The sequence below is a fragment of the Onychomys torridus genome, chromosome 22 (genome assembly GCF_903995425.1).
Source record: "Onychomys torridus chromosome 22, mOncTor1.1, whole genome shotgun sequence".
NCBI classification, from domain to species: domain Eukaryota; kingdom Metazoa; phylum Chordata; class Mammalia; order Rodentia; family Cricetidae; genus Onychomys; species Onychomys torridus.
The window spans coordinates 4,194,530-4,218,350 of record NC_050464.1 but is presented as its reverse complement, the minus strand read 5'-3'; the positions used below and the strand labels follow the sequence as shown (position 1 = coordinate 4,218,350).

General features: G+C 44.7%; 1 protein-coding gene across 4 annotated transcripts in view; it reads right to left on the bottom strand.

Annotated features, from left to right (window-relative positions):
- Positions 1-23,821, bottom strand: part of Flt3 (fms related receptor tyrosine kinase 3) — an 82,856-nt gene that overhangs the window by 33,717 nt on the left and 25,318 nt on the right. For 2 of the 4 annotated variants that reach the window (XM_036171802.1, XM_036171803.1), the window contains exons 3-9: positions 12,633-12,835; positions 10,936-11,051; positions 8,305-8,434; positions 6,367-6,494; positions 5,516-5,655; positions 5,278-5,431; positions 3,390-3,558 (exon numbers count right to left, since the gene is read on the bottom strand). In XM_036171802.1, coding sequence (XP_036027695.1) covers positions 3,390-3,558; positions 5,278-5,431; positions 5,516-5,655; positions 6,367-6,494; positions 8,305-8,434; positions 10,936-11,051; positions 12,633-12,835 — 1,040 coding nt within the window. Of the gene's footprint in view, positions 1-3,389; positions 3,559-5,277; positions 5,432-5,515; positions 5,656-6,366; positions 6,495-8,304; positions 8,435-10,935; positions 11,052-12,632; positions 12,836-23,821 lie in introns of those variants that run through there. The other 2 variants (XM_036171804.1, XM_036171805.1) reach the window with 2 other exon arrangements.

The window sequence follows — 23,821 nt, the reverse complement described above, 5'->3', positions numbered from 1 at the left end:
TCACACAGTAACAATATGTGTCCTCTGGGGGCAAAGGAAAGCGGCAGCACCTTACCCACTCATGTGACACTTCAATGTGTAAGCCTGGAACTTAAGGTGTAGCCTAGGCTGGCCTGGAACTCACAGAGATGGACTGCCTCTGCCTCTGGATTGCTAGGATTAAAGGTGTGAGCCACCACTACCTAAAGGGACATTTGTTAAACCAAATTTAACTCTTTCTTTACCCGAGTCAGGTTCACAAATGTCCTGGCATGCAAGGGCAGTCTCTAAGGCTGTTAGATCACACAGGTGCAGAGGGGCCTGCAACCCAACCATCCTGAACATTGTCATTGGGTGTCTCCCTCCCTATCTGCTGCTTCTGGAATTCAAGCTCTGGATAAGAGCCAGGCATGGTGAGTTCAAGGCCAGCTTGGTCTACATAGCAAGTGCCTGGACAGCCAGGGCTGCTCTGAGAGACCCTGTCTCAAAACAAGCAATGGAAGAAACAAAAGAGCATATGAGAATAGATGGGACCCTCAGTCAAGGGCGTTTTTTTTCTGCCAAGGGACATCTGGAGATATTTTTGGTCAGTAATAACTGAGAGAAGGGAGATGTGTGGGCCAGGGATGCTGGTTAGAGGGTCTAGTGCACACAGCCCTCCGCAACAGAGGGATGATTCAGTTCAAAATGCAGGCATGCTGAGCACACTGCTGGTGGGAACTCCACATTCTTAGTTAACCTCAGGTTGAATCCTTGACCACTAGGATAAGTTTACAAGAGAAGGAACATAGCTCTCTGTAATCCCTACATGACAACTCTAAAAATCCAAATGGGGGGTTGGGGAGAAGTTCAGTGGTAGAGCACTTGCCTAGCAAGTGCAAGGCCCTGGGTTCGGTCCTCAGCTCCGAAAAATAAAATAATTTTTAAAAATCCAAATAGGGAGCTGGGGAGAAGGCTCAGTGAGAAAGTACTCGCTGCCCAGCATGAGGACCCGAGTTCAGATCCGCATCAGGTAAGACAGTGCAGCAGTGTGCTCCTGTTACCCTGGGGCTGGGATACGGGGCCACACAGAGACAGGTGAATCCTGGGGCTTGACGGCAGCCAATTCAGGCAACACAGTGAGTCTAAGTTCAGTGAGAAAGTCTGTCTTAAAAAACCGTGGAGGAGGCTAAGGTGACTCAGTGGCTAAGAGCACTTGTTTCTGCAGATGACCCAGGTTTGATGCCGAGTACCTCATGGCAGCTCACAACCATCCACAACTCTATTTCCAAGAGATCTGATCTCGCCAGTCACACATGTGATCTGATCCCACCAGTCATACACACGATCTGATGCATAGACATACATGCAAGCAAAATACTCAAATGCACAAAATAAATAAATACTTTTTAAAACAAATCTTGGAGAAAAATAGAGGATGACCTCCAGTGTTGATGTGGACTCTGCACATGGGTGCATACACACATGTATACACACCCCACCAGACACCTCCATCCCCAAGAAAATCCAGGGGCAGAGAGACGGCTTAGGGGTTAAAAGCCGGTATTGCTCTTGCAGAAGACCTGAGTTCAATTCCCAGCACCCATATCAAGTGGCTCCCAACTGCCTATAACTCCAGTTCTAGGGGATCTGCCACAGGCAGGCAGGTATGCAGGCATGCACACACACAAATGGAGATTAAAAATTAATCTTTAAAAAACAACAACAACAAAAATTCAAACAGGGCTGGGGCTGAAGGTCAGTGATAGAGCTCTTGCTTGGCGTGCAAGGCTCCAGGTCCCATCCCAGCACCTCTCTTTCTCTCTCCCAAACAAAGACCAGTTACAAGTCACTTATGGGAAATATATATATATCTCACAAAATCATGAAGAAAGCGCCAAGCAGAATTAAGGTAAAAAGAACTCAGCTTTTAGTCATCACAGTGACCAGAGAGATCCAACAAGATCATGATGAGGTACAAACACAAGGACATTCTCCTTTTTTAAAATTCTCCACCAACTATGTACATGAATAAGAAAGAAGAGGGTAAGCTAAGCTCAGTAGCTGATTTCTTTAACCCATCATGCCTCAGACACAGTCATTTAAACACAGCACCAATGTGGAAATTGTTAATGAGATTTTACATTCTTTTTTAAATACAAAGTCTTCAAAACCTAGAGTGTATTTACATCCCAATTTTGACCGGCCCAGTGGGAAGTCCTCCCTAGCCTAGCTCTGTGGCTACTATGTTAAAGAGCGAGCCTAAGACAAATCAGCAACAAAGGCCATTGTTGCCTAACAGTGCCAGCCATTAGGAGGCCAAGGTAGGGTCACTTGAACTCAAGGGTTCAAGTCCAGCCCAGGCAACATAGCGAGTCCCTATCTGGAAAAGAACAAAATTTGACTCAGCATGTCTAGAACAGGAGCCATGAATCTACCTTTTAAGACAACTGCCCAAGTGACTCACAACTTATGGATCACATGCTGAGGAAAAGGACCGTGCTAGGTAGCAGACTTGCTTGAAAGAGGTCAGCAACACCCTGGCTCTCACAGTCTACCTTGAAGCCATGGGCTGTAAGAAATAGGAGAAGATGAGCTGTAGATTTGGTCCAGCAGCCAAGAAAGAACGCATACTGCTCTTGAGGAGTACTTGAGGTGGGTTCCCAGCAGCTCAAAACTGACTGTAACCAAGCCTCTGGCCTCCATGGACATTGCATTGAAATGCAAACACACACACACACACACACACACACACACACACACACACACACACACACACCTAAAACTATTAAAAATAAAATCTGAAAAGAAAGAAAGGAGAGGCGCCATAGTTAAAGGGAGAAACCGGAGGAAGCTGGCTTTTGCTTTTCAAAGAAAGAATGAGAATTTTTCCCCTAGAATATGTTGGACAAATCCCGGAGAGAAGTAAATTGTCCTTTACCACTATGGTTGAGCTATTTTTGCATTTTTGTTTGAAAAGATAAATCAGTATACCTATGAGCAATGTTTTCAATTGGCAAGGAGGTTCAATTCCTCTATTACTCACAAAGGGTATGGTCACAGCACAGCATTCAGACAGGAAACCACAATCTCCTGACGGAAAGACTGCCAGGATTCTGTTTTCATGTGGCAGGCTTTACTCCCAGAAGAGAATGTGGGGGCACCTACCCTCACAGGGTATCTTTCAGTTTTCAGTTCTCTGACTCAATGATAAATCAACTCACAAACTTAAGGGGCTGAGTTCAGTGGTAGGATGCTTGGCTAGCACCTACAAGGAAGGCCCTGGGTTCCATCCTCAGTACTGGAGGAGGAGCGGGAGGGCGTGACGGTGTGTATATATACACTCCTAATGAGAGAATTCACACTTCCATAAATACAACACTGTTCTTGGCAAGGGCGAGGGTGGAGAACTGTGCTCTGTGTTGTCTTACCTGTATCCATCCTCCAGACCACTTTGTTCACAAGGAAATGATGTTTGAGAGAAGATCCACGTACATCGGATCCGAGGGTATGCTGTAAACCTGACTGAAAAGCAGAACTTTTCATATGGGTCAATTTCATACTCCTCTCGTGAGCTGGTAGCATTTATGAATCCTTTTTCTGTAAAAAGAAGATTTACAAATTAAATATTCATATTTTATTAGGATGGTAAAATAATCTTTAAAAAACAAACACAAAAACAAAACAAAACAAACAAACAAACAAACAAAACCAGGGTTTTACTGTGTAGCCCCAGCCAACTTGGAACCTGATATGTAGACCAGGCTCATCTCATAGAGATCTGCAGTAAAATGATTATTTTTTTTAATTTTGTCAGTTCAATGCAAGAAAGCACAGATGCTGACGAGCTGTGAGTTGGGCTAGTCCAAGAAGAAACACAGGCATTTCGGCCCCAGATGGCCTCAACTCATCTCTAATAGTCAGGATTTTACTAGGTGGGATGTTGGAGCTGGAAAGATGGCTCAGGAGCTAAGAGGCCATACTCCTCTTGCCGAGGACCCAGGGACAAGTCCCATGTTAATAATCTCCAGGTACAAATCAACATGCAACATGGACCAGGCTTCCCCGTGAGCCTCCATACTGCTCTGCCAAGAGCCAGCTGCCTCCTTAGCTGGCTCACATTGCTAAAGCCTGCACTCTAATGTGACATCACCTACATGTGGTTATTATTTTGCAGTCAGTCCTCAAGGACATCCCTAATTCTCACGCACCCAGCACAAGAACGGTTCTCACTGCCACGTAAGTACATTCCCAGAACAAGGATTCATTAGGCAGTTATTTAGTGCCAGGTTCTGGACTCCCAGGATAGAGACCACCCTGTCCACAGGATGTGACAGTCTATAGAGGACAAGGTCAGGCAAATATTGATTCCATTGCAATGCTGTCTGAGTGCAGACAGTGGCGTCCAAGCGTGCATGGCTGAACTAGAGAGGTAGGCTGGGGCTGGAGAGATGGCTCAGTGGTTAAGAACATTGACTGCTCTTCCAGAGGACCCTGGTCCAATTCCTAGCACCCACATGGCAGCTCACAACTGTCTGTAACTCCAGTTCCTGAGACCCAACACCCATGTATGTGAAATAAAAATAAATAAAATTTAAAAATAAAATAAATGAGAGGTAGGCTGGAAGAAGCTTATCTTGACCACCCTATCCTAATTCAGCTTCTTTTACAACTTTTGGCTGGAGGGATGGCTCAGAAGTTAGAGCACCATCTGCACTTCCAGAGAACCTCAGTTCAATTCCCTGCACCCACATGGTGGCTCACAGACACCTGTGAACTGACAACTCTCTTCTGGCCTCTGTAGGCACTGCACACACATGCTGGGGCACAGACATAGGTATGGTACAAGCATGCACAGAAAATAAAAATAAGTTATTTTTTTTCTTTAAATTACACTTATTGTGTTTTGGGTGGTACGTGTGGCAAAGACCACATGCAGAGGTCAGAGGACAACCTATAGGAGTCAGTTCATTCCTTCTACCAGGGGCTCCAGGGATGGAACTCAGGCCACAGGCTTGGCAGCCATCATCTCTACTGACTGAGCCATCTTACCAGGCTCCCTTTTCAGTTTCTTAGTGGACGGTTGTACTGAAATCAGAATCTAGGTTGCATAGTCCATATTCCACACTAAAAGCACCTAAAAATACAAGCAGAGCTGAGCGTGGTGGCTCATGCCTATAATCCCGGCACTTGGGAGGCACACAGTGCAAGGTCAGCCGATCCACACAGTGAGTTCCATGGTAGCCAAGGCTGCATAGAGGGATTCTGTCTCAAAACACAGAAACAGACAGACAAGATTTCCTGAGCCGCCTGTGTTACCTAGGATGGTCACCAGCGCTGACTGGCTGGGATGCTTTGAGGAAGAACAGGTGTAATGTCCTGTGTCATTTTTTCCCACGGAGGACACGAAAGCCAGCACAATCCGGATCATGGTTCTGTTTGTAGAGTAGGTGCTCATTTCAAAGTAGCTGCCCTGGGTGTTAATGAAACAAGAGTCTGCATTTTGGGTCTCCAGCCTGTGCTGGACACTCGCTGCAAAGACCAGTGGCACTATTACCTCTGCGAGGGCTCTGTTTTCTAGCTCCCAGCTGAGTCCAAATCCATAGTTCACATGGATGGCCTTGCACCTTATCCATAAGGGTTCCCCCACTTTCAGGAATAACTGGGGCAGTGTGGTCTGAGGAGTTTGATTTAGATCTAGAAGATAAAAATATGCCAAATAAGAAAAAAAAAGTCATTAGTTTTTAACCGTTTGCCTCATCACAAAGATCTCACGAACACTTTGAAAAACAAAGGTGTCACTGTCCCTAATCAAATCAAAATAATCCTGAGCTGAGAATGGTACAATGGAGGAGGCCAGCGTGGAGAAGGCCTGGACTCTGTCCCCAGAACCATGGAACAGACAGAAATGATAAAACAAGACAATCCTCTAGAGACGGAATACCCTTTCGTTGAAGAAATCCCACCAACAGAATCTGAAATATTACATTTAAATGGTCTGAGTGGGCCATCGGGATGGCGCGGTGGGTAAAGGTGCCTGATGCCCTGCTGGATGGCCTGAATTTGATCCCGGGGCCCCATAGGATGGAATGAGAGAACAGACTCTCACAAGCTGTCCTCTGAGCTCCATATGCTTACTCTAGCACATGTGTGCACACACATAGTAAATAAATGTAGTAAAGTGGTGTGAAGGATCTGGGGTGGAACGCGGTGGCAGAGCATGTGTTCAGAGTCTCTGGGTTCAAGCCCAGCACCTAAGTAAAGCCAAATCAAACAAAGTGCTGCTATGAAAGAAGGAAAAGAGAAAGAATGTCTGAAGTTGAGTGATTACCTAAGCAGATGCTATCTGTCCCAAATAGCACTCCAAGGCATTGTCACTAACAACACGTAGGTGACAGTCCCCGTTACCTATGGTGAACAGCTTGGTGCATTCGCGGCCCAGTTCGTTTCTTGCGCAGCACCTGATGTCTGCTCCAAACAGCTCGCTAAGTGCCTTTTCCTCCCTTTTGACAACAGCAGGACTTTCTTCTTTACAGCTGCAATCACAAGGTAAATCTCCTCCATGAAATGTTTCAAAGTGACAGATAACAGGCTGGTGGCCCTGCTCAGTGGAGACTGCTCACATAGCATATGTAAGGCCCTGGGTTCAAAGCCACCCAGCATGTTTAGGGGGATGAAGTTACAAATTGTATCTGAAGGGATCGAAGAGAAGGTGGATGAAAAAGTCAACAAACGCAACTGTGTTCAGCTTGGGACCCCAGGGCCCAGCCAGCTGCTCTGTATCTAATTAAAATAATACCACATGTCCACTTCAGACTTTTTTTTTCCCCCTAGACAGGGTCTCTCCAGGTCGTTCAGGTTGGCCTTGACCTCACTGCATGGCTCAGGCTGGCTTCAGACTCTTGCCTCAGCTTCCTGAGTACTGGGATCACAGGTGTACATCATTACACACAAATGCTTGGTGATCTTTTTTTTCCTGGTTATCATTTAGAGACAGGCAAAAAAGAAAAAAGGAAGCATTGAGAAAGAAAACAGGACACCAGACGTACAGCTGGGCTGTGACGCAGCGGGATAAGACTGCTGCTTATCTTTCTTCCAAGGACAGATGGACAGATGAGGACGATGTGGGGGGAGAGGGAGAGAGAAAGAGAAAGAGAGAGAGGCTAACATTGCCGACCAGGGTGAGTTCCCAACACAAACTGGAAAGCCAAAAAAGAGTGACTTTTAGGGAACACAGTAGTGTTCACAGAGTCACACTCTCCCGCCTCAGCAGGAAATGCCGCACATGGCTTTCCCAGGGCATGTGATAGCTTTGGGGGCTGTATCCTGACTCGTGTCTTTCTTCACTAAATCAAGTGTGTTTTTCTCTCAAATTTGAAGTTGCCAATTTCCTATCACCCCAAGACAAATACTGTCACACAGATGGGACAGTATTCCAACCTTCTTATTCTATCACATACATATACACATATGTGTTTGTCAAACAGTTCAGGTCAGGCCAACCTTTTTTTTTTTTTTTTTTTCCATAAAATTCAAGATCACATTAATAGTATTTGAGAAACTGATTTTTCCTCTTTTCTGCTGCGCCCCATTTAGTTTTGAGCAAATACACAGTACCGCTGACTTGGCTGGTTCGGAGCACAGGGCTTCTCACCCGGTGGGAATCAGCTCAAGCTCATGGGAGAAGCAGGAGATGACTGACTGCTCTTTCAGAGGACCTGAATTCAGTTCCCAGCACCCACATGGTGACTCACAATCACCTGTAGTGGGATCTGATGCCCTCTTCTGGTATGCACACATAGCTACAGACATTTAAACATTTTTTTAAAAAAGTCTATTTTGCTTTTCCTCCATCCTCACTCTTCTGATGAGGCACAGAGAGTTTAAGTAAGTTGTCTGAGGCCACACAGCTTGGTAAACAAACCAGGGTTCAAAGCTGGGTTCTCAGGCTCTGGATTCCATCTCCTTAGCAATTAATTCTATAAACGGCCTCTCCAGAGTAAACAGAGTGATCTCAAAGTAAACTCACAAGAAACTTCTTACATATAAGGCTGCCATAGCTCCCCACACGGGGATCTGCCATCCAACAATCGTGTTAGTCTTCTTTTTGTAGGGAATGGCTAGTGAGAGCCCTGTGGCTACCCCGAGGGTCTCTCAAAGGCCCATTTGCTAAAAATCACCCATTTCCTCCCCATGAAATCCACTCCAGTCATTCTGTTGAAACGTGGGGGTGGGGGGTGGGGGGTGGAGATTGAATTTCACATACAGTATGACGTCAATCACACTAGAAAACAACCAACATTCTGACTGGAACAGCGGTCAAGGCCACAGTGAGGTGTGCCTTACCTTTCCCCGTGGGAACTACAGAGCACCCACTCCACAGTAGGTTCTGGGACACTCTCTGATTCACAGACCAGTGCATCCTGGTTTTCCATCTTCCTGAAGTAAGGTCTTCTCAGCACGTACAGCTGCGTATCTGAGGCATGACAACATACTACCACTCAGTGCTTAAAATTGTGTCAGCAGCCCTTCAAAAAAGATTCCACACCATTTCCAAACACTAAACTTACCACAGCAGAGTCTGGCTCCCCACCACCCTCAGGGGATATCAGCTTTGTTTGTTTGTTTGTTGTTTGTTTGTTTTGAGACAGCATCTCACTATGTAGCCTTGTCTGGCCTGGCTCTCACTCTGTAGCCCAGGCTGGCCTCGAACTCACAGAGATCCACCGGCCTCTGCCTCCCGAGTGCTGGGATCAAAGGCGTGCACCACCACCGCCTGGCTAAAATCTACTTTCTTCCCATAATTTCATCTACAGCTAGATGCAAATTAATGCAACGGAGGACAGTGGACACAGAATAGCATGGAGTTAAAATTAGAACAGAATTTAGATTAGCTTAGCATCCCATTCAGACTAGACCTTTACACACACTCACACATTCACACATGCGTCCATACACACATATACTTATACACACATAAGCATATACATAAAACACACGTACAAATATAACTACCTGTTTTTCTCAACTACTCGGGAGGGGATACTTTGCTTTACCTTTGATCCTTATTTATTTATGGATGCTCTTTTATATATTATTACTATTAATCTGTAATTGGTTATAAACTGCCAAGTATCTTTCCCCAGTCTGTGGTTGTTCTCATTTTTTTTTTTTTTTTAAATTCAGGTGATCTCTAAACTTGATTCCAATTCTACACTTTATTAGGGATATTCAGGCCCCTCCTCCAAGGACATCTACCCACCAGGATCCACCCACAGAATACTCTAACTGCCCTAACTGCTGGACCCTAACCCCACCCTACAGAGTAAAAAGACCAGTCTCTGGACATGAAATCCTACCAGTCTCCACCCTGGAAAGCTCCACCCTGGAAAGTTCCACCCCCTTCTCAAGAAACTCTCTCTAAGCCCTCTATCCAGCTCAGTTTGCCAATGTTTCTTGCCTGAGCAGAGGCATCTGCCCTCCTGGTCTTTTCCTTTCCCAATAAACTTCATGTGTGAGGTTTGTTGTGCGGTGTGACTTTGTGGTATTCCTTGGCTCCTGGCTGCCAGGATACCTTTCCAACCAAGCTATAATGCTTACACTTTCCCCACGGCTAGTAGCAATGACCACAAGTGTCATACAGGCCCAGAGAGGAGTGATGAGCGGGTGCAGGTCTGGCTCTCATGGGCCCCTGGATTTGCCAGTCACAAATATGTCAAATGTCTGTGTTCACATCAGCATGCAGGTCAACCTCTGTGAGATGAGGCATGCAGAACTCCACCACAAAAGGTCTATGGTCACTCCCAACAGGCCCCTCTGTGGCTGCACATCACCGCAGCTTTGTGCATCTGAGTCCCTCACAGGGAAGAAAGCATCCTGGCAAGTCCTAGTGCAGCAGGCAACTTAGTTGCAGTGATGTCAACTCTGAGCCCATGGCACTGCCTCAGCCCCAAAGACTCAAGGCTCCGTGCATGCGGCCACCTCCACAGTCACAGGAAGGAAAATGGGGTGTGCAGTATGTCTGCAGACATGAGACCTGTGGGTAACCGGACCACGTGAGCAGAAGCCAGAGGGCCCATACTGGGGGCCTCTCTGCTGACACACAGTTATCCAACTGCTCAGACCGTTTACATTTGCAGAAACCAGTATCGTCCACCACAGTGGCCACATAAAACAAAATAAAGAATTTGGTTCCTTGGTTACATTAGCCAAAGTTCAAGTGTTCAGCAGTGACATGTGTCGGGTCTGTGCTGCCGGGCATAGGAGCTGGGGAACAGTATCATCATGTCAGGAAGTTCTGCTAGGTCACACTGAGGCCTTACAGTCCATGGGGCATGTGGTGGTTTTCGTTTGTTTGTTTGTTTTTGTTTTTGTTTTAGATAAATTAATCTTATTTCATTTTTACGCGTAAGGGTGTTTGGCCTGCACATGTCTCTACTTCATGTGCATGCACTATCCAAAGGTCAGAAGGGCACCTGAGTTGCACGTGGTTGTGAGTTGGGAGCTGCCATGGGGGTGATCGGGATCCAGTTCAGGTCCTCTGCAAGAGCAGCCAGTGTTTTTAACCGCTGAGCCACCTCTGCAGTCCAGGGGTATGTATTTTCAGCCCCCTTTTATTTAGAGAAGGGAGGTGGGTCTCAGAGAGACTCAGCAACCCTCGAAAGCTGGTAGTCAGAATTAGAACTCAGGACATTTAGTTAGCATGGCACCAAGTGCCAGCAATCAAATACTGAGGCAGGAGGACTGTGGTTAATTTAAGGCAACCGTAGGCTATAAAATGAGTTTGAGGTTAGACTGGGAAAATCTTGAAGAGACAGAATTTTTCTTTCCCAAGTCAAACTATTTCCCAGTTCTTCCAGCCCTGTGTTGAAAAGACCCTGCGTGTTGGCATTTGGCGACCCAGTGGTGAGGGAAAGTACAGGAGTCCCAAGGCACTCCCGTGGGGTACTGGAGTACCTAGTAGTGAGCTGGACTTACTTCGTATACTCACTGTGAACAGGACTGTGTAGTTGGAGGCTTCACTCTGTAGATACAGTAGGTATTCCCCGGCCTGGCTCTCTGTCACGTTCAAAATGACCATGGAAATGGTCCCTCTGCAGAATCAGAAAGAGGACTGGTTACTCTGGAAAACACTCAGAACCAAAACATCGAGTTCACCCTGAGTCAGCTGAGCTTTCCTCGAGGCTGTGACCCTGAGGGCTGCTCTGAGGAGAACATGACTCTGGCCCTGCACCAGCCTCAGCCTGAGCACTATTAGCCTGGCTGTGACTTTTACCAGCCCTCAAAAGGGAGTTTTGGCTCAGGAGGGTGAGAGGCCACAGCATTGGGAAACCCCACAATCTTAGGTCTCTTACAAGCTTATGGAGTACTGTTAGTTATTAAAATATTTTGTATAACTATATCTCATATCCAATAACAAAATACTTATTTTGTCAGAGCAAATCAAGGTTTCAAATTACATATATAATTTTTTTCTTTTTATTTATATTTTATCTATTTTATGTATGTATGTATGCATGTATGCCTTTATTCCAGAAGAGGGCATTAGATTCCACTATAGATGGTTGTGAACCACCATGTGGTTGCTGGGAATTGAACTCAGGTCCTCTGGAAGAGCAGCCTGTGCTCTTAACCGCTGAGCCATCTCTCCAGTCCCCCCCCATATATAATTTATATGTACATAAACTTTTAAAATTAAATTATTTTGGACAGGCAGTAGTGGTACATGCCTTTGATCCTACTACTCAGGAGGCAGGAGCAGGGGGATCTCTGTGAGTTCAAGGCCAGCTTGGTCCACAGAGTGAGTTCCAGGACAGCCAGGGCTATGCAGGGAAACCCTGTCTCAAAAAACCAAAATAAATTAAAATTTTTAAATTATTTTAAGTATTTTATCTATTCTTATTGTATACATCTGAGTGTTTTGCCTACATGTATGTATGTATACCACTCGCATGCAGTGTCCATGAAGGCCAGAAGAGGGCATCAGATCTTCTGGGACTAGAGTCACAGATGGTTGTATGGGTGCTGGGGACCCAACCTGGATTCTCTGCAAAAGCAGCCAGTGCTCTTAACCACTGAGCCATGTCTCAATGCCTGTGATTTTATTTTTAGAGTAGTTTTGGATTTGCCCTTTCCACCACACATCCTCAACATTATCAATATTTTGTTTGTTTGTTTGAGACAGGGTTTCTGTGTGAAGTCCTGGCTGTCCTGGAACTCACTCTGTAGACCAGGCCAGCCTTGAACTCACAGAGCTCCAACTGCAGATTAAAGGTGTGTGATACCACATCCGGTGACATTATCGATATCTTGTGCAGGTTTAGCGTGGTGTAACTGAAGACCTGAAGCGTCACTGTCAGCTGACACCCACACATGCCATCAGCCTCCCTTTGGGGCCCCACCTCCTATGACTGGCAGATATATGATGTCATGTGTCCATACCCTAATTCTACATTTAGTTCATTATTTCACCAGAGATAAGTTACAACACATATGGATAGAAGCTGGAAGGGGGTTCTGAGCCAGGCCCAGTAGTCCATGCCTATAATCTCAGCATTCTGTAGACAGAAACAGGAGAATCTTAAGTTTATGGGGAAAAAAAAGGTAGGGGAGTCCAAATGAACTTCATTTTATGCAGAAAATTTGGCTCTGAAATCTTTGTGGCCCACCCTTACCTGTTTTGTAAATCAAAGTGTGGCTGGCAGCCCAGGGAGCTGTGCTTAAAGACCCAGAGGCAAGAAATGTCCCCTGGGGTGGTGACCAGTACTTGCAGTGTGATGGACGCGGACACAGCCACCTCCACAGTGGCAGCTTCGTACACCACCCCTGTACTGTGATTCCTCAGTGTACACCCAAGGTCTTCCTGGGAGTCTGGCACCTGTGACGTAGATTGAATAATGAGAATTGACAGTGTTTCTTAATATCAAGCCTGCCTGCATAACGACATTCTGCATATGTGGTGCTTTGAATAAAAGTGGCCCCACAGACCTGTAGGAAGTGGGGCCTTGTTGGATTGGTGTTGCCTTGTTGGAGGAGGTGTATCACTGAGGGTGGGCTTTGAGGTTTCAGATGCTCAAGCTAGACCCAGTAGTGTTCTCTCTGCTGCCTGCCAATCCTGATCTAGAACTCTCAAGTTCCTTCTCCACCACCACATCTGCCTGCCTGATCCCATACTCCCTGCCATGATGACAGTGGACTCAACCTCTGAAACTGTAAGTCAGCCCCAATTAGATGTTTTCCTTTATAAGAGTTATCATGGTTAGCTGGGTGGTGGTGGCCCATACCTTTAATCCCAGCACTAGGGAGGCAGAAGCAGGTGGATCTCTGAGTTCAAGGCCAGCTTGGTCTACAGACAGGGATATACAGAGAAACCCTGCCTCAAAAAAAAAAAATAAATAAATAAATAAAATAAAAAGAGTTCCGGCTGGAGAGATGGCTCAGAGGTTAAGAGCACCGACTGCTCTTCCTGAGGTCCTGAGTTCAATTCCCAGTACCCACATGTACCCACATGGTGGCTCACAACCATCTGTAATGTGATCTGGCACCCGCTTCTGTATACATAATAAATAAATAAATCTGGGGGGAAAAAAAAAAGGAAAAAGAGTTGCCAAGGTCATGGGCCAATGTCATGGTGTCTCAGTGATAAAACTCTACCTAAGACAATATATAATACCCAACTATGCTGGTACCTACTAAGAAGGTATCACAGGGCTGGAGAGACAGCTCAGTGTTTAAGATCACTGGCTGCTCTTCCAGAGGGAGCTGGGTTCATTTCCAGCACCACATGTGGCTCACAGCTGTATATAACTCCAGTTCCCAGGGATCTGACACCCTCTTCTGGCCTCTGAGGAAACTGCACACATACAGTATACATAAATACATGCAGGCAAAACACTCATATATATAAAATAAATATTTTTAAAAATTAGGGGACACAAGACCAAAAATATTTATTTTCTCAGTAGAGAAAAGGGGGAAAAAACCGAACAGGTAATTCACATAAGCAAAAGATGTATGGAGGTGGTCCCTTCCTGTTTCAGACCACATGGAGTCAGCTTGCATGTTCCTGAGACCCCAAAATGAAGAACTTCTTTGAACCCACCCCAGAGATGGCCACCCCAGGGGAACACTTGATTTCAGTGTAACCCTGTGGGTGCTGTTTAGATGGCCACAAGGAAAAGAGAAGGAAAGTCAAAGGCTTGAATGCGCAGTGACCGTCGGAAGACTAAGCCTCAGCCATGTCATGCTGAGAATACGTGAACACACAAATGGATAAGCTTTGAGTACTGAGCATTGTCGCTCAGTGGCAGAGTTCTTTTAAAAAAATCATTTATTCGTATCTTGTGTGCATTAGTGTTTTGCCTGCATATGTGTCTGTGTGAGGGTGCTGGATCCTGGAGTTAAAGACAGTTGTGAGTTGCCATGATGGGAATTGAGCCCAGGTCCTCTGGAAGAGCAGTCAGTGCTCTCAACTGCTGGGCCATCTTACACACACACACACACCCTGAGTGGTAGTTCTTATCATGAGCAAGGCCCTGGGTTCCAAACCATGCACCAGGAAAAAAAAAAAAAAGAGGCATGCACAGAAAAACCAAAGGGCTGGAGTGTAGTTCAGCAACACAGCAAATGCCTGGCATGCACAGAACCTTGATGAAATGTAAAACACAAGACAGATGAGCAGGCCCGGGACAGGGACAGGCAGACCAAGTGAAAGTGATGAAGCAGAAGCAACAGAGGAGGCAGGGCAATGGGAAGTCCCCTGGTGTGGGAGAGTCCTGCCCAGGGAGAAGTGTGAGAGTTCAAACAGCGGGGAGGAAGAGGGCGTGGAGGAGCCTGCTCCCCGTGCCTCCTCTGCTGGAAAAACAGCTAAACAGACACACACCAGTCCAGGGGCATATGTCTACAGAAGGCCAGGGTCATACTCTGAACTCAGCTCCTTTTGGGGACCAAAGGAATCCTGCTGCCCCACTACACTATTGCTAAGGGCAGTGTCCGTGAGGTGAACTCTGTGAGTGGGGCCCTGGGACTTGAGGAGGCATGATGAGTGGCTGTTTACCACCAACACTGGGGACCATGAGCGAGCCTTTCATGGCTGACCAGTGGTTTCCTATAAGGCAGCCCTCGGATTAGCCAGGTCTACACACCGGGAACAAGCTGTAGCCACTATGATTTTTATTTTCTTTCCTCAAGACAGGGTCTCACTATGGAGCCCTGGCTGGCCTAGAACTCACTGTAGACAGGGCTGACGGCAAACACTAAGATCTGCCTGTCCCTGCCTTTGCTGGGATTAAGGTCAGGTGCCATCACACCCAGCTTCCATTTGTTTTGAGACAAAATCTCTCTATGTAACCAAGGCTGCGTGCATTACCACACCCAGATTATATGATTGTTTTTCTTTCTTCATAAAGTTGGGGAACAACTATGACCTTGTCCATGCTACCTGGTGGGCATCTTGTCACGGGATCTCCCCTCATGTGATGGTTCCAGGTACTACCCAACAGCCTAACCTGTCTACGGAAGAATCAGTAACTAGGTCGTAGAAACTAAAACACATTAAAATGATCCAATTTTAGAGCCGAGTGGTGGTGGCGCACGCCTCTAATCCCAGCACTCCGGAGACAGAGGCAGGCGGATCTTTGTGAGTTTGAGGTCAGCCTGGTCTACCAAGTGAGATCCACGGAAGGCGCAAAGCTACACAGAGAAACCCTGTCTCGAAAAACAAAAACAAAACAAAAAACAAACAAAAACAAAAAAACAAAAAAAAAAATGATCCAATTTTAACCTAAAGAAGGAGGAGGAAGGCCGGGCGGTGGTGGCACATGCCTGTAATCCCAGCACTCGGGAGGCAGAGGCAAGCGGATCTCTGTGAGTTCAAGGCCAGCCTGGTCTACCAGCGAGTTCCAGGAAAGGTGCAAAGCTACACAGAGAATCCCTGTCTCAAAAAACAAACAAACAAAAAAAAAAAAAAAAAAAAAGAAGGAGGAGAAGAAAAGAAGGGGACCTAGAAAGACAGCTCAGGTGTTAAGAGCACGGATTGCTCTTTGCAGAGGACCCTGGTTTGGTTTCCAGCACCCACATGGTGGCTCACACCCATCTGTCACTCCAGTTCCAGGGGCTCTGATGCTCTCTTTTGAACTCTATGGGCATCATGAAAGCATGTGGGGCACAGACATACATACAGGCAAAACGGTCACACACGTAAACCAAAAAAAAAAAAAAAAAGTAATGGTCTATTTTCTTCAAAAAGATACAGAGTGTCTCTCAAATGTACAAGAAGATGTTGAAACCCACGTAAATTAAAACACTTCTCATCTATGAGACTGGCAAACCTTGAGAAGTCGACCAACACATTCTGATAGTGAGGCTTTGAGGAAGTGGACGCTCACACAGAGCTGCAGGAGTTTACAGCAAACAGCCTTCTGGAGGGGAATTCAGCAACACCTGAGAAATGTGAGTGTGCACTTGCCGTGTGAGCCAGCAACACCCATACAACATCAACACAGTACTGTTTGTCATGTCAAAATCCTGGAAACGATGTAAATGCTCAAACAGAGGAGAGTGACTGAATAGACTATGGTAAATCCACACAGTGAGTTTCACAAGGCCGTTTTTAACAAAAGAACAAGGACATGCTCTGGAAACTGATTTGCCCTGATTCCCTGTATCACTCGAAGGGAACAGGCTTGCTACAACACTCTCCTCAGCAAGTGTGTGATCAGGAGCAAGAGAGGGGTGGAGTGAGACACACATGTATCTGCCTGTTTTGTACAAGGAATCCAGGTCCAACAGCTAAGAAGTAGACGAGTCAGCTAACTGTGGGAGATATGGAGGAGATACTTCTCTGAGTATACATTCCTAAAATAAAAGACATGAATACACATGTAAGCATATGTGAGGTTATGTGCACCACGTGAGTGCAGGAGCCTGCAGAAGCTAAGAGGCATCCCCAGGAGGGTGTCAGATCCCCTGGAACTGAAGTCACACCTTGTTGTGAGCCACCATGTGGGTGCAGGGAATAGAACCCAGATCCTCTGCAGAAGCAGTAAGTGCTCTGAACTGCTAACACACCTCCCCCTCCAGTGTCTTCTTTTCTTCAGTGCTGAGGATGGAACCCTGAGTTTCACATATGCCAGGTACCTGCTCTACTACTGAGCTAAACTCAGCCCCAAATTTACCCTTTTGAAAATATGTAACTCTGACTTCCAGGATCCAATACATTTTAAGAGTAAATAAAGAGCCGGCAGTCAGGCATAGCAACCTCTAATCTAAGACTTGGGAGGCCTGTGAGAGTGTGAGGCCAGTCTGAACTAGGTAGTTTCAGGCCAACTTAGGCTATACAATGAGACCAGGTATCAAAAAGTGCAAGGAGAGAGGAGCTACACAGCCAGGATATTGTGGAAAGGCATCAAAATGGAATCCCAGCCAAAGTAAGCCAGCTGTGTTGGAAATAAATCTCAAAAGCAAATGATAATGGTAGGGCAGACAAGAGCTGGCATACATCATAGATCGGCATCCAACGTGGAGGCTTGAATCTCCAAACACAGGGCCTGAGAACGCTAAGGGAAGTTCTGGACAAGGAGCTGGACATGGCTTCCTGGTGTCACAGTCTCTCAGGTGGCCACTGCTCCCTGCACACAGAGGCACAGCTACCAGCCACTGCTCGTGGGTTTAAGCCTGCCACCAGCCATGTGCTAAGTGGAACCACACAGCGGAAAGACTGGCCCTTTAAAGCTCGGCTCATGCTGCAAATGCACAGAAAGCCCAGGTCCAAACACACACAAAAAACCTCTAAAAAGGTACAGTATGCTTAAAGAGGTGCTTAGGTGCTAAATAAAGAAAAGAAAATGGGTATAGATAGTCACAGAAAAAAAAAACAGTTTGAAAATAATAAAGTCTTTAAAGAGAGAGTAAAGTAATATTAAAAACATCAGCCATTGGGGCTGGAGAGATGGCTCAGAGGTTAAGAGCACTGACTGCTCTTCCAGAGGTCCTGAGTTCAATTCCCAGCAACCACATGGTGGCTCACAACCATCTGTAATGAGATCTGGTGCCCTCTTCTGGCCTGCAGTCATACATGCTATATACATAATAAATAAATAAATCTTAAAAAAACAAAAACAAAATAAAAAAAATCAGCCATGTAAAGATGAGAAATAGAACACAAGGAGTTTGGACCTTATATGGTGCTTCATTAACTTTGAGTTTTTTGAATGCTAATGGACAGAGAACAGCAGCTGCTGAGACACTGGATTGTGGAAGGGACTGCTGAGTTAAACCAGTTTATATACTTTAGGGATGTCTTGGCTTCAGAATGGAAATCAGGAAATGTGCTGCATTTGGGGAGAGATTATGCTTTTGTTTCCATAGGAAATGAAAAGCTATGGATTCCTTCAAAGTTAATAAAGATCAGATTTGACCAGGGGAGACCTCCTGAGGATCCTGGCTATAGACATGAGGGGAAAGCCAGTAAAGACTAGAGGGCAGGTGACAGATATGCTGACCTCTCAACATGGGAACAGCTCTGAGACTGGATGAGACATGATAAACCTTGTTGGCTACAGAGTCCTCATGATATCCTATTACATGCCATCCTTTCACATAACAGAGATGGAGATTTACAATACAGTTTGGTTATGCAGTCCAAATAGACTTATAAAGTTGACAGATGCCTTTTACCTGCTCAAATATAGAAGGAAAAATCTTTAGCTGACTGGGCACACTGCACATTCCATACATGTGTTAAGGCAGACATATATATGTTATCTTTAAAAGTATGTGTGCTTTCTGTAAAATAGGACCAGACACCAATGAAGACAAGTATTCCAGGTGATCCAGCCTCTCCAAATGTCTCTGTTGCAGTTTCCTCAAAACTCTGCATCCAGAACAACTTCAAAGATGCTAGCTGAGATGGTCCAGCCTCACACAATATCCAGCCAGAACTTCAGATAAGTCCTGTACTTTCCTATTACACTGAAACTGGACAACAAATATTAAAGCCAGTTTTCTCAGGACCTGACCATTATCCCAATTTTCTCAGGGTCCCCTAAAGATGCTGTCACCTACAGACAACAGGAAACAGTCTAGAGAACACAACGCCCACATTCCCAAGAGGTGGGGTAGCTGGTTTTTGGATGTTTGGTGGATGTTTGTCATCATTTAGGGAGGTGGTTGTAAGTTGTTATTGGTCATAGTCAGGGAAGAAACTAAGCAAAGGAGATTAGATTCAGGGATCTCATTCCAAAAAGAAATGATAGCATAAAGGTGTAGATTATTGAATCTACTTTTAAACCAAAAAAGCAACTACTAATCTCAAATATTTTACATTGGTGTGCATTTTTTATATTGATACAAATTTAAGGATATTTTTGTTTTAACCTACTGTATATATGTTTTTTTTCTGAGACAGGGTTTCTCTGTATAGCTTTTGGAGCCTGTCCTGGATCTCACTCTGTAGACCAGGCTGGTCTTGAACCCACAGAGGTCTGCTTGTCTCTGCTTCCTGAGTGTTGGGGTTAAAAGTGTGCACCACCATTGCCTGGTTTAAGGTATTGTACCTATGCAGCTCATTTTAAAATGTAATGTAAAGTTCTAGTCCTTAAAGGCTATTATTACAAACTGTTTAGAATAATTAAAAAATGTAAGTTAGTAGTTAGTCATCTGGAACAATCAAATTTGTAGTCACATAGGTATATTTTCAAGGTTAAACAAATATATATATTTTTGATAGATAAGTGGTCTTCAAACACTTCAGAGACCTACAAAAATATGACATTTAAAATGTTTTAATAACACGAGGATTTTCATGACAGTGAGACACACCTGCTCCTGACAGCACCAATTTACTTCAAAAAAAGGATGATGGACATTGAAGAACCTCCATATGGAGCTTGCTTTCAATGTGGCAAAGCTAACCACCTGGGTAAGAAACTGCCCTTGCCTCAATTGCTGACAGTACGCTGTCCAAACTGAACAAGCAGGACACAAAAGAAGGTTACTGCTAAACTCTGCCAAGACAAGTTTTTGTGCTTCACAGAAAAGTCTGTCAGATATTCTAGACCCATAGGCTCAAGATGGATGCCCCAATGTGGCAGAGGAACTTTGGGTGACTGTCCAGGCAGCCAGCTGTTTCTGTCATTTCTATAATTTTTGAAGTTGTTTGCTCTGCACTTCCTGTTTACTCAGGTAATATTATGCCTTTCTTGGGTCTCTGATGGGAGTTGAAGACTAGATAGTTATACTTTTTTGTTGTTGTTGTTGTTGTTGTTGTTGTTGTTATCAAATTCAAAAAAGATACTTACAAAAGAGATGTAATGTTTCTAAGATTGAGAGATATAAAAACTTAAATAGTTTATCTAATAAAATATTTTAAGGTCTAAAAAGATATGTTTAGGATGGTAATACTAAGTTACAATAGAAAGTGATTTAGGTATAAACTTTAGATTCATCAAAATAGGATAGATAATAAAGTATTTTCTGCAAATATGCCAAATACAAATGGACTGGGCAGTGTAAATGTAATTCTTACCTGATAATTTTTTTAAATTTATTTCTTTTATGTATACAAGTGTTGTACCTACTTGTATACCTTTATAACAGAAGAGGGCATCAGAAACCACTAGAGATGGTTTTGAGCTACCATGTCATTGCAGGGAACTGAACCAGTGTCCTCTGGAAGAGCAGCCAGTGCTCTTAACCTCTGAGCCATCTCTCCAGCCCCCTGATAAACTGTTCTTATTGTATATAGTTTTAGTATGCTAGAGTTTAAAAATCCTTTCATTTTTATTTAGACAAAGAGGGGCGAATATTGTGGGATATTTGTATACCATGTGAAAAAATATTGCTGGGATTGGTGTAATAAAAAGCTGAATGGCCAATAGCTAGGAAGGAGAGAGAGAACTCTGGGAAGAAAAGTGGAGCAGCCAGCCAGATGCAGAGGAAGCAGGAGAGGGAGCATGGAGATGACATGATGAGCCTCATGGAAGAATGTAGATTAAGAAAGACATGTTAATTTAAGTTAAAAGAACTAGTTAGGAACAAGCCTAAGCTGAGGTCAAGCTTTTATAATTCATAAGAAGTCTCCATGTCATTATTTGTGGGCTGGTGGTCCCGACGAGAAAATACTACTGCAATAGATAACTTTGGACCATAAATGTTGGTTACTACACAGCAAAGACAAAAATCGCTGTGTGCAGTTCCTGTGCACAGCTCTGCTAGTGCTCATGGCATACTGGTCAGTACTGTTGAGATTTAGTTATAAACTCGAACGGAATAAATAAAAAAGCACATCACAGGTATGGGCCAGGTCTCTTACTTTCATAGAGAATTAAAAATGAAATGTGTAGGCTAGAATAAGCCCTCACATGTTGTATTGAAACTTCAGTTATCAGCATTAACTTGGGGGGGGGGACACAAATGATGGACAGTCATGTGGTAGTAGTGAGTGTTATTCTGAACAATGGGCTCAAGATCTACACAAATACTGAATGTCATGAGTCTGTGATGAGCTAAACAGATAACTCAGTAAATACATAAATAAATAAATAAATAAATAAATAAATAAATAAATAAATAAATAAAATGGGGGGAAAGACATAGCTCTTCCTCATGATATAATTCCAATTAATAAATACAGAAGAAGCCAGGCATCTACCTAAGGGTGCTTGGTCATTCAAAACCCCACTGGACTATAGGATTTCCATGAAGATGTCTGAAGAACAAATAAACTCTTTCATCCACAAGTGGCTTTGGGTCGTGGTCTTTATCATGGTGACAGACTGAAGTCCTAGCAGGACAGGTTGTGCTTCAACAAGAACCTGAGGACGAGAGCACATCTTTTCTGCAGTTCACATTGCACAGCTATTTGTTAGAATATCTGAGGCCTTGGTCTTCACATGTGGTGGTTTGAAAGAAAATGGCCCCCAGTGAGAGTGGCACTATTAGGAGGCTTTGTTGGGGTGGTGTGACCTTGTTGGAGGAAGTGTGCAACTGTGGGGGCGGGTCTCCTATGCTCAAGAGAGTGCCCAGTTTACCTCTTGTTGCCTGCATATCAACATGGAGCATCTCCTTCTCCATCACCATGTCTGCCTGCACACCACCATGCTCTCTACCATGATGATAATGGACTGAAGCTCTGCACTATAAGCCACTACCTGAATTAAGTTTTCCTTTATAAGAGTTGTTGCGGTCATGGTATCTCTTCACAGTAATAGAAATCCTAAGATATCACATGATTCTCCATGATGTCTAAGAATATTATATTAGAATAATGACACATGATTGATTAGTAGGGACCAAGACCAGTAGACATTCATTTAGTTTAAAGATGGATCTTTATAGGAAAGTACTAAGGGCTGATAAGCCAGCTCTGCCGTAAGGGCACTTGCCACTGAGCTTGAGGACCTGCAGTACATCCCACAGATCCACATGACGGGAGGCGAGAACTGTTGTCTTCTGATGCCCACATGTGTGTGATGCCACCTGCATGAACTGCACACAAATGCACAGAAACCCATGTATACAATAAGTAAGTAAAAGTTTGTGTTTTTAAATAAGTGTTTGGGGCTTGGGAGATGGTGCAGAGGCTTAAGGCGCTCCTCCCTCAGCCTGATGACCTGAGTTTGGCCCCTAGTGTCCATATGTTGGAAGACACGAACCCACTCCCACAGTTGTCTATGGACCTCTGCACTCACGGTGTGTCATGTACACATACACACACACACACACACACACACACACACACACACTAAATAAATATATGTAATAGAAAAAGAAAACACAAGCATGTGAATAGCTATTTTCTTACGTTGGAAAGACACTAAGAGTTGAAAAGAGGATACCACATGACACTCTTTTGCATCCACACTGAAATGCTACGGTGCTGTGATTTGGAAACTTTGGACCTGACCTGACCTGGGGTAACCAGGAAATGAAGATATGACAGACACACAGACATACATAGAGGAAAGTTGGGATCGGGTGGGAGTTGCGCTCTGATGGAGACTCATCAGCTGCCTGGAAGCTCAACAAGGAGGCAGGTGAGCTAATTTAGTAGGGTCTGTGTAGGGGAGCAGTCTCAGGCTGCAACCACCCAGGAGGAAGGAGCTATGGTTAAGACTTCCTGCAGACACTGGCAACATCCTGACTCAGGCCTGGCCATTCCCCTGAGTCTGATGTGGGGAGGACACCCATCCCCATGAGTCTGGGGCAATGGGGTCCCTAACACAGCAGTACTCACACCAATAGCACACATTCACCCTGGACTTCATCTGTTCTCCATATTACTACATAGTTAACATGCCCTAATTACGAATACGCCAGTTTGTTAGAATGCCAAAACCTACTTAAAAATTAAAACCAATAATGCTTCTGTCAGCAGGGTGTGGTAGTGCACAACTTTAATCCCAACACTCGGGAGGCAGGCAGAGCTCTGAGTTCGAGGCCAGCCTGATCTACAAGTTCCAGGACAGCCAGGATTGTTTCACAGAGAAACCTTGTTTTGAAAAGAAAAAAAAGGGGGTTGGGGATTTAGCTCAGTGGTAGAGTGCTTGCCTAGCAAGCACAAGGCCCTGGGTTCGGTCCTCAGCTCTGGAAAAAAAAAGAAAAATTTTGTTTAAATGGAAGTGTTTATTTATATGAGTGTGTGTGTGTGTGTGTGTGTGTGTGTGTGTGTGTGTGTGTGTGTTTGTAGTAAATATTTGCCTATATGCTGCTATTGAGACCCATTACATATTGTTATTAAAAACTTAAGATTATTTCTAGATCTGATAGTCAGAGGAGGGCAGCCATACCATGTATTTTTCTGTCTCCACGAAGGAAAACAGAGTTAGTGAATCTAAAACTGGGAATGTGCATAGAGTTGCTGACA